The following is a 14,561-nucleotide window of genomic DNA, read 5'->3' as shown; positions in this document are numbered from 1 at the left end:
TGTTGCCCTGCTAAAACGAAATATTGAAACCTGTCTTACTTTTATCTGGAGGTACACTGTTGTGTGGAAACCGTACATATCTGTATGCCAATGGGTGAAGTACAAATTAGCAATTTAATAGGGTGGAAATGCAGCTGAATGAGGATGGATGTAAATCCCAATTTGCCCTGGATGAAGCGATTATTTGCAAAATGAGGAAATAAAAGAAGCAGTGAAAATCTAGCATTGTATAGCAATGACAGGAGGCATAAATTACTTGTTAATTGTTCAGGCAGCACTAGGTTTAGGGCAATGATTTAATCAGGTCTCTGTGGGTTACATTAGCTACTTTCCAAATTGGGAAGATCTTGCTGTCTGCCTCTTCATCATGTTCCTTCCCTCCCAGCTGCACTGTTCTCCTTTCCCATCGTGCCCATTCCCACAGCCTTCACTTAGTTCTTTCATCTCACTGCAACCTGACAGAAAACCTATCTGCTCTTTTCCTGAATTAGTCCTCTGCCAGGAAGGCAAGTTGAATGGAGGGGTTGAACAAATACAGAGATGGTACAAGGGAGGGGAATCGAAGATGGTGAAAAGCGAGATATCCTCTTTTTTTGTTAGATCAGCCCAAAAAAAGGATCATCTCAATACAGTTTTAGGAAGCAGATGGTCCAAGTCACTAAATGGCAGTGCAATAAAAAATATAGTAGGGCTCATTTTCAAAGACTTTTGCCACAGGGTAACCAGAGCAAAGGGAGACAGTCACAGCACTTAGTCTGAGTCTTTCTAGGTTCCCTCTCTACTCCCACAAGACAGAAAGAACTTTCCACAGAAAGATTCACCGCACCTATCTTCATTCTCTTTCCTGAGTGGCTAACCCATACTGAAACTGAATGTCTAAGCCTTTTTCTCTCCATTGGCTACAAACTTCACCACTTTAGAGTAGCTGTTCAATTCTTACAAGGTTAGAAAAAGTAAAAAGAAATGAGAAGGTCTAGTTAATGTGAAGTCTACTTAAAAATAGCTTTGAACTTTAAAATAACACATGTAAACACTTTAAAATAACATGTAGAAGTGATCAGAAGGAGCAGGAGGAAGGCAAGGCATAAAACACTATGGCAAATAAGATGAAAGTTTGGGACATGGTAAAGCAGAAGTTCTGCAAATTGTAGAACTCCAGTCTTCCATGGCTGGCAAACAGGGGCTTAAGCTTCAGCAGTCAAAGAGAGTGGGCCAATCGTAATTTGGAAAGTACAGATAATGGTGTAAAGCCTGCCAAGAAAGCCATGAGTATCTAGAAGCAGGCAAAGATTTTGTGGGTCTAAGAAATACAAGACTTTTGGTGAGATGCTACACAACTTAATTGCATCTGTCACTCTGATATGATCACTTCCCTACCTGGTAGCAGGCATAACAGAAAAACCCTTGCATGAACAAAGACTGAAAAGACTGCGCTTGTAACTTCCAAGGGAAATGAGCAAGAAAAGACATGAAAGATAAGTTAGAGCAGGCATGATAAAAGATCATAAAATAATGAATGACTTAGCTAGACAAAAATTTCTAGTTCCTTAATACAAGAACAAGGAGACTAGCAACACAGACAAAGAAAATTCAGAACTATGAAAAGGAACAATTTGTAATAGACAATTGAATCATGGAGCTTTTTAACCCAGACAGTCAATGAAGCAGAACTTAACGAGCCATTAATATGGATATTAAAGCTGTCTGGATGATTTTGAAGAAGGGACAGGAGTCAAGATGTTTCAGGATTAAGCTGATTTCTAGTGATTTGAGAAAGTAGACAAAGTGAAGGACAGGAGATTATCTCCTGTCATCTCTCTTTGAATTTCTTATATTTTTTTTATGGAAAGAACAGAAAGATTGGGGGGAGGGGTGTTTTGTGACAGATCTAATGGTTGAATACCCCTCGCTTTTAGGCACTGTGACATAAACAAAGATGTATTCACTTTCTACATTCGAGTAGAAAGTGTAGTCATTTTCTATATTCAAGAGTATGTTCAAACTCCAAAAAAATCCAGCCCTGTGAAGCCCAGAGACACAAGTTATAGCACTTTCAACTAAGCAAACTGCCCCCATGGAGCTCAGATCAATAAAATAGATACAACTGTAAAAATGAAATAAAAAGGCATTATAAGGAAGAGATTTACATAGAAATGGCATCCTTCTGCACCAGAGCTCTATTCCTGCAGTGTCTGAGATGCTTTCGTGAAGAAGCTTGCCCTGTGCTATTTCTGTCTGCACAAATGTCACTCTCATGCTTTTCAGTTACTTGAGACGGTTATTTTTTCAGGACCTTCAGTCATATCCTACCAATCCTGTAGCCTCTTAATCATTTAATCATCTCAATTTTCTTGACTATTTGTTTTAACGTTTTTAGTCAAGAGATGATCAAAGCAAACCATGATATTTCCATCAGATCACAGCAGCATACACTGTGGTAGGTATTGCATTCTCTGTGATGGGATATCTCTGTATTTACAGCCTTCGTATTATTTTGAGTAGAGGCAAAAATCTCACCTCAGGGGCCCTTTTGCTTGCCAAACGCTCATATTCTGTCATTTATCAGTCATATCCTCAGCACACTTAGGAATAGGTTAGGTTAGATAATCTATGACATGACACTCTCTTCTCTGTACTGCTGAAATCACATGTTGTGGCAGAAGTTTCAAACGTCGTAGAACATTGTGGTTTTGAGGAAGATGGAAAGTAACGCATTAATACACCAACTTTAGTACGAAGACAGTAGCTCTTAGCTTACCTGCATCCTTGTTCCAAACTGCAAGAACTCGGAAAATGAAGGCACTAAAGGTAGCTGCAAAGAAACCTCTCCAATAATTGCGCACAGCGAAGTAAGTGGAAGTGACCTCAATGCTGAAAAGTACCCCTAGAAAGAGTTGGAAAGGGAGCAAAGTTAAAATCAGAAGTGCAATGTTAGAAGCATGAGAGAGGCTTCTAAATAGCCTTCTAGAGCAGTGGTCTCCACATTTATTTGATCACATACCCCTATCAATAAAAGATTTTTGAGCATGTACCCTCCCTTTTATAAGTGTATTTATTTAAAAATAATATGCATGCATTACTGTACTAAAATATTATGTACAATATAAAACATACACAAAAAAAAAGATGAGATGATGAAATAAACAAAAATTTTAAAAAAGTATTTGTTTTATTTATTAATGGAGCAAAAAAAATTTGTTCTCACCTTGAAGTACATCAAGTACATACATCAAGTATGTTTATTTTTTCAAAAATAACTGCTAGGTAGCATGCTACTGACAGACTCCTGTCATCACAGAAAAGATCAGCAAATTCAGAAGACTTGTCATTTTTGTAAAAGAAAAATGTGTAACTGCTCTTTAAATTCAGTTGTCATGAGATAATCAGCAAATATCTGTAGAATTTTCATGGTCACTGCCCCCCCCATCTCATTACAATGTATTGCAAAGATTCTACTGTTTCAGTCTTGTTTTTATGAAATGAAGCACATCAATGATACCCTGTAGTACCTTGTGCATGTCTGTCTCCCATGTCTTTGCTGCAATAGCTCATCCATGAACATCACAGTGAACAAATTCCCGATGTAGCACTATCAATGTAACCTTACCACCCAGTCCTTCTCTTAGTCTGCTCCACAGCTTTTCCGTAAAGTACTTTTGTTAAAGAAGTGATTTACTGTTGAGAACACAGCTTCTGTACTAGATCCTTCCTTCAGTGACTCACGGAAAGTAGTTCTGCATGTATTTCACTATTGAAACAGAATTTGGCAAATACCATAATGTGAGGCATTTTAGAAACACCTGTTCTTTCATCCATCCAAACAGGAAGCCGCTTCTAGAGTGTAATTTGTACAAATACCTGTTTCTTCAAACCTTTAGCAATGTTTCCTATGTATCTTTCCATAGCGTTTGCTGACCAAGGAATGCATTTTAGTTTGCTGCTCTATTGCTTTCTGTGTATTATTGCAGACACTTTTACCTTGGCAGGAAGAACAAGTGTTTTCTCGGTGGTATGTGGCTTTTTGTATTTCACTGTGAAGCAAGAAAAACCTTCCTGTCTTCTACACTAATGTCATTAAGTGTAATTTGTCATTAAGTTCAGTGAAATTTTGTACTGTATTGAATGTCACATGACTTGAAACATCACTAAAATAATTGTAGAGGTTTGTCTTCATGTTCTGGATGCTTAGATTTTAAATGTCTTACTATTTCTGATGGCGTCATACCATCATTAGTGAACTTCTCAAAGCACAATATACACTTAGGGTGAGGTTCATCGTTAATGATAGCAGATGTAAATCCATATTTAAAATAGCCTTTGATAATTTTGATTTTTTTGCCCAACTTCTTGTCAGGTCTGATCACTGCTGTACCTCATAGTGTGGCTGATTAAGAGCCTGTTAGGAGTAGAAGTGTCAGCTCTGCCATTTTCTTGTCATTTGTCTGAGCTTGCATTATCAGTATTATCTTCAATCCATGGCCTCTTTGCAGGGATCTTTTTAAGCCACTTGTCGAATTTGTGAGGATTAGTTTAGTAACACTAGATAATATAATCCAAAAATCCACTTAATCCAATGTGGGCACATATTGATTGCAATACATTGCAATATGCTGAAAGAAAGCAAATGATTGAGGCACCATGGTCAACTCTCTGCTTTGGGAACAACCCTATGCCTCATGCACTGTATGTGATAAGTGGCCACATGACATAAGAGGGCACCACTGTGAATTCGTATACTTAATGTTAGCAAAGTTTAATTTATTTAGTTTTTTATATTAAAAAAATAAAAATTCCGCTATTTCCTTCCCACACCCAATCGATAACCTTGTGCACCCCCTGGGATACGTGCACCCCAATTTGGAGACCACTGTTCTAGAGAGCCTTCCCCTCTTGCCTCCAGAAGGTGGACAACATGTGGAAAAAAAGACTCTGTCAGAGATGCTGGAGAGGTTGGTAACAATAAAGGTAAGCTTTGTCCAAAGTAAATGACAGATCAAAAATGTGGTGCAGGAAAGGGGAAGAGGAGAGGAGGACTAGTCAGGAGAGGATTTAGGTACCTGAGAAAAAGGAAACAGAACAGCCACTTGCCTCCAAGTGGTGTCCCAAAGCAGCAGCCAACACCCACAGCACACCCCACAGTCAGGACATCCGTGTAATAGTATGGCTGCTACTGGTGAAAGAGACAGAGAGACAGACAAACAGAAGAAAGAAGGAAAGAAATCAGAGAGTGAGTAACAAAACTGGCAGGTATGGCCACATAATATCACCCAGCTCTGTCACCAGTCTCAGTTATAGCTACATTTATCTTATTTCTCCCTACTGAAATGGCTTCAAAATATTCAAAAGACAAGACCTGGCATAGGACAGGCATATACCTGGAATCACACATTCAAGACACATGAAGAAGGCAGCATCTCATCTTCCATTAAAACATGCACATTTCTGTCACTGTAAAAGAAATGTCTCATGGAAAATATTCCAGAGGGTGGAATGAGCCCAAGTAGGTTTTGTTCCATCTCTTTTACTTTGGCAGGGAATCTCAGGATGCGCTTGTGCCACAGACTGCCTCAAAAAACCCACCCTGTAAGTCAGCGTGTACAAGGCACATGCATCTCCAGGGCAGAATGTGGACTCATGCTGAAGGTCCTTTCACGCTGGGTAGGTGAGTGGGTAACAGATCACCTAGTAAAACATTGTGCTATCCTGGTGAAAACTATCATGATAATAAAGGGAATTGGAAGGTATAAAAGGTAGAGACTTTCTAAGAGACTGGGCACCATTAACTTGTCAAGGGATAAACTGGCTTTTTATATCCATCCTCATTAAAACATAGAGTGGTATGTATCAGCAACAGTGCCAAGAATTATGCACCATGGGCAACATGATATGAAGTTGCAAGCTATATCCTGGACTAAGGTCAGCTGAAGATTACGTCTCCCAGGTGATGGAAATCACATATGGCAATTTGGTGTGAATCCAAAAGAGGAACTAGGGCTACAAACACTATTATAATTTTCTGTTTGTTCCCATACTACAGTGTTATTACAGACTCACAGCAAGTATTAGTTTGGAAGGTGGCTCTGAGTGCTTCTCTATCTCTCCATCAGAGATGGACTAACTCCAAGGTTAGACCAAAGGTGCTAGGATCAGGGTGTTCTGGATCAGGGTGCTAGGTGAGCCTTGAACACCTCCAACAGTGGAGATTCCCTAGCCTTTCTTGGCACTTGTGCCCCCTGAACCACCTTGGGGCAAGGGAAGAAATGTTTGTTATGCAAGGATAGAATTTCCCTTGTGCAAGGGGACATACAGCTCTCAGCCTCTTTCTTGTTGACAGCTCTCAGCCTCTTTCTTGCTGGGCCTGATTTTCTTCCTGGCACATCTTTTCTCAAGTTATCAATTGAAGAACCTCTAATCTGTAGCAGACAAACTACATTCCTTTTTTTAAAATAGCCAACCAGAGTAAAGATCATTATTATTGCTGCTGCAAGACCATGTTGCTTGTCAGCTAACTCATCCATTTGAAGACTAACAGGAAAGTAGTGTATGGACGAAATAAAGCCAACTTAGAAAAAAACATAGCATTTAAAAACTCCTTAAACTTATGAGCACAATAACCATGGAGAGAGGCTCAGGGCAGTGCATGGGGAGGGAGAGAAGTGAAATGAAGGCACAACAAAGAATGGAGAACGTTTTAAAGACAAATTATTTATGAATATATTTCCACTGCTTTAAGAGAAGTTATGTTCCTCTGGCACATGTGCTGTTTAAAGAAATTCCATGAATCAGAAGACTAGTACAAATGTGAGGAGGAGACATAAATTTCCACATTTCTCCTCAAACTGGGATCATAGAAAGGTGGGAAGGGACTACTGGAGTTGCCTCCTTCAACTTCCTGCTCAGAGTTCTGCTAATTCCAAGGCTAAATCAGGTTCTTGTCCAGGTGAGTCCTGAACATCTCCAAGGGTGGAAATTCCCTGGAAACTCTGAGTATCTATGGCAGTACCGAATCACCCCTGGGAGAAGGGAACATAATTTCCTTGAACACAGTCAAAATTTCCCTCATTGGAAGTTTTGTCCATTGCTTCTTGTACTATGTCACTCTGGAAAGAGCCTGGATTAATCTTTGCTAAAACCTCCCTTTAGGTGGCTGATGACATTGGTTACACCATCCCCCTTTAGCCTTTTCTCCTTTAGGCTGAACAAACCCAGCTTTCTCAGCTTCTCCTCACATATCATTACTCCAAACTCCCAATCATCCCATTGGCTCTTTGCACCTCTCTGATATGGGGAGTTCAAAACTTCACACACTGATGCTTCTGTTCTCCAGTCCATTGATGAAGTATTCATGTAGTAGTTTACAGTTCACATTATCACTTCCTGTCACACTTGCCATCACCTCCTGCTCTGCTGCTACTCCTTACATTGAATTGTTTTTTAACTTCTGTTGACTTTCTGGACAGCCCTTGGTGCTCTCCAGCTGGAACAATGTCCATGGCAGGCAGGGACTGAACAAGCTATTGATTAGAAATCAGCATATTAATAGGTGTCACTCTTCCTATAACCTTCCCTTCCTTTTGCTGCCACCAGTTTCATGTGAAAAGAAAGAACTCGTGTTGCTAGAGTGGTAAAGTATCTGTGGAGAACCTTTCCTGAGAGCAGAAGATCTCACAGCAGGAGGCTAAATGACTTGTACATTAAATGCCACATATAGGAAGACACTTGCCTCCAAGAGGAGCCCCGAAGCAACATCCAACTCCAACTGCGCAAGCCGGCACCAGAAGGTCGAACTGCCTATGCACATTCTGGAACAGAGAGTGCAGCCAGAGACGGGCATGCTGGGGTTAGAGGGAGCAAAGCCAGGGGGTTAGGACCCAGAATAATGAAAATAAGCAACAGCAAGCAGCAGATTCAGCCACTGCTATTACAAATAGCAGGCTCTACACACTTTAGTGCAGTCTTTAGTACTGTCAGCTGGTCTTCAGCAGTGACATCTGGTCCTTGTGCGCAGACACTCAAGTAAAACAGCCCCTCCAGTTGCTGTATTATACAGTAAATTTCTGCTAAGAGCCTGCATGTAAGGGAGTTCCTGCATTTAGCTATATGTGCAGTTAATAGATTTTTTTGTACAACTAGTCAACACAGTGATCGGCCTGCAGAGGTTGTTCTGCAATAACAAAAGCATAGAGATGGTATCAGTGTCTATAATTAGCAATGCTGTATAAATTTGGCTTAAGGACAAATTGATTTTTGTCTGCAACTACTTTTTTATACAGACAATGATCACAGTGCAAAAGTATCAGCATTGAAAACTTGTCAAATACATATTCCTAATCAGCCTCTGTGTAATTGAAAGGTAACATTGGTGGTCCTAGACTGTATATCTGGCCTCCCACTACCATTTTTTTTGGCTTGTAGTTTGCTGCTCAGCAGTACAGTGAACTTCAAACCATACTTCCTCTCTGTTCTGTGGCCTACCCATACTATCCTATGTGTCTACAGAGTTCAGCCTGTGGAAAAGCTATATGCAGAGACACATGTCTTACCTCATACACACCACAGAAGATTGACATGAACTTGCTGAGTACTGCAGCACAGATACTGGCAATATGAACAAAAGGACCCTGCAAGATAAGAGGAGGAGGAAATAAGAGAGGGTTACCCTCTGGTTACTGACAACCGTTTAGCTATTGAAGACCTCATAATTTTTCTTTGGCCATCTCAACCATTCAGACAATCAATAGGGTTGGAAAAGACCTAGATCACCGAGATCACAGAGTCCAGCTGTTAACCCAGCAGCACCATGTTCACCACTAGACCATGTCCCCAGATGCCACAACCACTCAGCTTTTCAATTCTTCCAGGGGTGGTGATTCCATCGCTTGCCTGGGCAGCCTATTTCAATGCCTGACAACCCTTTCAGTGAAGAGGTTTTTCCTAATATCTAGTCTAAACTTCCCCTGGTGCAACTTGAGGCCACTTCCTCTTGTCCAGTCATTTGTTACCTGAGAGAAGAGACCAACCCCCACCTGTCTACAACTTCCTTTCAGTTTGTCTAGTTGTAGAGAGTGACAAGGTCCCTCCTTAACCTCTAGGCTAAACCACGCTAGCTCTTAGCCACTCCTCATAAGACTTGTGCTACAGACCCTTTAATCTTCCTCAGCCCTCCAATATCCATTTATTTTCCAGACTCTGATCACTATTGCACATGGAAACAGCAATATTTACCTCTTTCCCCACAGGCATGCCACTTCCAAGCCCAGCTGTAAGGCTCACAACTTTGGCCACAAAAGCTTTGAGAGTGAGATATTCCTTGAGGACCACTCCCCTCATAATGGTCTTGAGCTCTGGGATCCCAGACCCTGGTAACAACAGCAGAGCAGGGAATGAACTAAACCCGCAGGCAAATGAAACAAGAAAAACAAGACAGACAGAAACAGATGTTGCCATGCCTTCTGCCCTCACCAACAGCCTGTGGAGAGATGAGGTGGCAGACAATGGCGGCAAACAGAATAAGAGCAAGTGGGTATGCAACCCACACCACATACTGCATAGGAACATTTGGGTGCAGCTTTCTGTACATCCACTTGTAGGCTGTAGACAGAAGAACAGAGAAGTTGTCAGTAACCACAGGTGCTCCAAACAGGTTGGTACATATCAAAGAATCACACACTTGCAAACGTGCCCATGCTAAATCTCCCTGAGAAATGCTACCCCAAAGTCTTCCTTTTCTAAGACAAGCCTTGTTACATTTTGAGTATGAATTCCCAAATAAAGCAGGCATTCTGGAGGAATGGATAGAAGACACTATTAATGCCTGTGCCCCAGTGTGACCTAAGAAGAGGTGTGTCACAAGCAGTTGAGAGGTTGAATCGCCGTACAGTCTCTTTTCATTTGGCAGCCTGACTCTCTTATGTGTGTCCTGAAGGAGAATAAAGTGGTCCACCAATCTTTTCTTCCTAAAAACCAGTTTAAAAGCTCTGATTATGATTTGCCTTGGAGAGCAGCAGCATGAGGGGAGCTGTGCCAACAGCTATTAAAACAGCAGTGCTCAGGCAGATACCACAGCACGAGTGGCTGAGAATCCAAACTGAACTGTAGCTCCTGTGAACTGTATCTTCTCTGCCTGAGCTGGCTCCCTATGCAGTAGGAGGCTGAGACTTGGGAGAGGGAAAGGAAAAAAACCCAAAAAACAAAGGACTCAGCTGCAGAAAGTAAAGGATAGGGACGCTCAGAGACTGCTAGACTATAGCAGACTCCTGGTAGATGGGGAAGCTCTGAGAGGAACCTTGGCTGAAGGAATATTGGGAGCTTTGAGGAATTGCAGTGTCTAGTGGAAATCAGCAGCCAAGCAGAAAGGGTTGGTGTGCATGTGCCGGTAAGGATTGGGACACTGAAGGTAAGGACAAAGGAACAGTGCAGTTAAAAGGATGTGAGCAATGTTGTGTGTGCGTGTGCACACTGAGATAAGGGGAAGGGGGCCTGAAAAATCTTGTAATTTTTATAGCTGGGAAAGGGGAAACAGACCACAGGAAAAATGCAGGGAAGGGATATAAGACAGCAAAGAAGAGATCTTTCTGAAAAGGGCCAAAGGTCAGAGCGCTATGACGCCAGGTAGCAGAAAACTGCAGGGCACTGTATAAATAAAAGTTGGAAAGAATAATGATATAAAAAGTCAAAACAGTGTCAGGAGGACGTCTAAGAACTCCTTCCCCTTCCCATCTTCATGTGCTTAATATTCTTGGGGAGGAAGAGAAGCAGTATAAAAGGAAGGACCACAGTACTACTTCCCTGTGCTCCTGCATATTCAAGGGAGCAGAAGGGGAAGGTATTGAAGGTAATGGTTTTGTCTTTGGCTCATTATACACATATCCTTTGTTTATGCCCACTAACTTCTAAATTTTTTCCCTGCCATCCTTTTAATGAACCTCTTCCCATTTAACCTTCAAACTTCAAACTGCCCTGACAGCAAGGGGTGAGGATGTATACTGATGTTAAAGGAGGAGGAACATTGATCACTGGGCTTTGTAAAACATTTGTATCATTTACAATCTGCTTTTGCAACACCTGAACGGGACCCACCCTGTAGGCTCTTTGCACTGGCATAATCCATTCCCCAGCTCACCAACGCCATGACCAGACCCAGCAGAACCAAGAAAATCCAGTCCTCTCCAAGCTTCTTGGTAATATATTTCTGCATGCGCTTAGCACAGTCTGTGGAGGGAAGAGTGAACCAGAAAAACTGAGGGAAGATAGATGAAGCACGTGTCTATCTCTCCTATGCTGAGAACTGACCACAATCAGGATTTATTTGGAAGCATCATGGGATTTGTGTTGAAGGACTGGTACCCATCCCTCTCTCACACAGTTATGCAAAAAAATAAAAGGGAAGGGAGTGTGTGTGTGTGTGAGGATACATAGGATGGAATTTAACATCTTGTACACTAAGAGCAAAAGTCTGATACAAGGAAGTCATTTTCCTCTTGTTACAGAGATCTGTTGTGGAAAAAAAATATTATTATTGTTTTTTATTCCAAACAGATCTTGACTCTTCCTAGGATGAAAGCTCACATGAAGAAATTTTTTCTTTCAGTGAGATTCCTTTTCCTTCCCCCTGTCCTTCTCCCCAGTCACAATTGCTTAAATTCCATCTCTCTGGCAGGCCTACCCAATGTCTGGTCATAGGGTAATGAAAGATGAATTCTCCCTACCTTGACATTTGGAATAGTGTTCTTCTTTGATCTGTACTTGACTGTCACGTTTCAGGGGTCTTCCATTGTTCTTTTGGGCCTGTTTCTTCAATAGTTTTCCTGCTTCCTTCTCTGAAATGTCAGTTATCTGATCTGTGTATTTGCCATAAAGCTAGAGGAGCAGAAAGCAAGAGAGATCAATAGAAAAGGTAAGGCAATGCTCCTTCACAGATAGCATTAAGGATGAAAAGGCAGATCAATCCACCAATAGTCCAAGGTGCGGGCCCAAATGTACCCAGGGAGGGAGACTGAGATAGAAACTCTCAGATCGATGCAGCTCATTTTGCTTTTTTTCTTTTTTCTTTCTAGTTCCCACTTCCCAATCTTTCCAAAACCTTTTCATCTCCTTTTTGGGAGTACAAGATATGGTCACAGAATTCTCATTGTCTTCTAACATGCCAAGAAAAAGCTGGCTGTGGTCTAAAGAGATTGAACAGACTTTCTGGAGGTACAAAAGAAGGTCAAAAGAGTTCACATCAGGCTGCCATCCTCAAAGCTGTCTCACAGATTTCAGCAGCACTGTAAAACATCTCTGAAGGTTTTGAGATGTATTACACTATAGAACAGGCTGCAGGAATGTCCTGCATCTGTTCCTCCTGCTGCCAAGGATTGCTTAACAGGGCACACAGCCACTGATAGTGCCTGCAGAGGAAAAGAATCAGCATCAGCTCAGAAATATCACTGGGTACTGCACTTCTGGTATTTACCCAAATCAGCATGTTAAATCCTCATGTATCTCCAGTTCCTCTGACTTTCCTAACTGCTTAGTCCAGTCTTTGTCTTCAGATACTAATCTTGAAATGCCATTGGTTATATGCAATTCACAACTAGCTACACATGCTTAGCAAGGATATATCATACATGGGTATGCAGTAAACACGGCAGTTGTGCTGTCTTGTCAACAAGATCTTAAGGGAGTTTGAAGAACCCTGACTGTGCCCCCTTGTTTGTTTACCAGATTCCCTGAAGAGCAGCTATCCTACCTCACTCTTCCAGAGTATAGATGGGGAAGGTGTGTATTTAAGAAACTGAGAATAAGCCTCTCCTTCTCACATGTCCTTCAATGAACCAGGTTTAGCTTTACTTCAGGTCAGGTTACCACCTGATGCACTTCCCACCTGTAAGAAGGCAACTCTGCTTCCTCTGCAGTACAACATCTGCTTCTCTGAGATTTTCTGAGTGGCAGGAGGAGAGTGAGCAATGTTTTTATCAGTGAAGTCAAACACTTTAGCTGGAGAATGACTAGACATAGGAGAGAGATAATGCACTACCACACACTTAGAAGACATTTCTATTTGACAGTTCCTGCCTCCTCCTTTCTAGGTAACACAAGAGATGTTCCTGTTCCCCTAAGATAAAACAGATTCAGAGACTCAAAGAGAAATTTACACTGGAAGGCACCTCCGGAAGTTTCCAGGCCAAGCCTCTGCCCACAGAATGCAAACTCCAAAGCCAGATAAGCCAGATTAGGCTGCTCAAGACTTTGTCCAGGCAATTCCTAAACATCTCCAAGGGTGGAATTTATCCAGCTTCTCTGAGCACCTGTTTCAGTGCTCTATCAGTTAATACTTCAGTATAACACATATGACTGAAGGTCCTAATTATTTTATTTATTTGCACATATTCCTCAAGAGACGCTTGAACCATATGCCATAGCTCCCTTTGGAAATCCTAGTGGATTTTTTTTTCACCGAACACATCTATGCTTTATTAAATCATGCTGTTCTAAAGGTGGCTCACCTAGTGTCGCTTGGACAGATTGATCCTACCTGAACAGCTGAAGGTATTCTTCTTTTCATCACTATATTGGAAACTACACAAATTTAATGCAATTATTAACCACATGACTACCAACACATTCTACGTAAATTAAGCAATGCAGATCCTTTGCAGTGAGGAATGGCCATGCTCCGAACTCCATAATACAGACAGGACAGTGAAACATCAGGTTGAAGAATTTCATCTAAAAGCTGTCACATAGCAGTCCTACATAGCAGGTTTTTTTCTCTTACTGTGTCTATTTCAGCCAGAAATGCTAAGTACTAACAGATTTTAGACAAATGCATCTTCACATCACCTCAGCTAGTGTTTCATTGCTGTTAAATGGTCATAAGGGATGCATTTATATCAAATACAGCTTAAACCCAATTGTGAACTCAAACCTATATCAAATATGAAATTCAAATTAGAATCTTCCATCTGCCAGACAGAACATCATGACAGTATAATAGTAAGAATGTTGAAAGTCCTCATATGGTATCTCAGTTCACTGCTTCTGGCTGACTGGAAAATGGTGCACTCAGGATGTGGGAAAAAAGAAGTTAGTCCACAGACATAAAAAAAAAGAAGTTTGTCCTGCCAAACAAGATAGTTTCAACTCATTCGCACATGTGCTTTGCTTCTCCAGGAATCTGGTAGTATCTAAAATGGTAAGAGACTGTGGGACAGAGAAAGAATCCAGAAAGCAGAGGATTACCTTAAAGCAAAATTAGGTTAGGCAAGAACTATCTACTCCACTAGAAGGCATGTAAAACTAAAAATATAACACAGTAAGACTCTGACTGTTTCTTCTTCTGTTGCTCCCTCACTAACACAAGGAACACAGGATTTCTGAGCACCAGAAAAATTGAAGACAATTTTATAAGATCTCAGTTACCACCTAAGGGTTGAATCAGAAAAGGTACTATCATGCCTAGCTTGGCTAAATGCTGAATGAGACCGTGATAATGGTGCAAAACCAGCTGAAGATGTAAATACCACTAAAGATTAAGGGGAGGAACATACATATAAAAAAAAAAACCATCCAGGGAGAAA

At 41.2% G+C, this 14,561-nt stretch overlaps 1 protein-coding gene across 1 annotated transcript in view; it reads right to left on the bottom strand.

The window, feature by feature from the left end:
* Window positions 1-12,914, bottom strand: part of CLCN1 (chloride voltage-gated channel 1) — a 30,777-nt gene extending 17,863 nt beyond the window's left edge. The window contains exons 1-8 of the mRNA XM_039381624.1: window positions 12,866-12,914; window positions 11,709-11,859; window positions 11,080-11,211; window positions 9,463-9,591; window positions 9,226-9,359; window positions 8,544-8,621; window positions 5,089-5,167; window positions 2,759-2,884 (exon numbers count right to left, since the gene is read on the bottom strand). Coding sequence (XP_039237558.1) covers window positions 2,759-2,884; window positions 5,089-5,167; window positions 8,544-8,621; window positions 9,226-9,359; window positions 9,463-9,591; window positions 11,080-11,211; window positions 11,709-11,859; window positions 12,866-12,904 — 868 coding nt within the window. The 5' untranslated portion in view covers window positions 12,905-12,914. The remainder of the gene's footprint in view (window positions 1-2,758; window positions 2,885-5,088; window positions 5,168-8,543; window positions 8,622-9,225; window positions 9,360-9,462; window positions 9,592-11,079; window positions 11,212-11,708; window positions 11,860-12,865) is intronic.
* Window positions 12,915-14,561: the final 1,647 nt, after the last annotated feature.

This window comes from Pipra filicauda, unplaced genomic scaffold (assembly GCF_003945595.2).
Source record: "Pipra filicauda isolate LSUMZ 115617 unplaced genomic scaffold, ASM394559v2 scaffold234_size1211729_pilon, whole genome shotgun sequence".
NCBI lineage: Eukaryota > Metazoa > Chordata > Aves > Passeriformes > Pipridae > Pipra > Pipra filicauda.
Note: the sequence above shows the minus strand (reverse complement) of the source record. Positions and strands in the feature narration are given on the sequence as shown.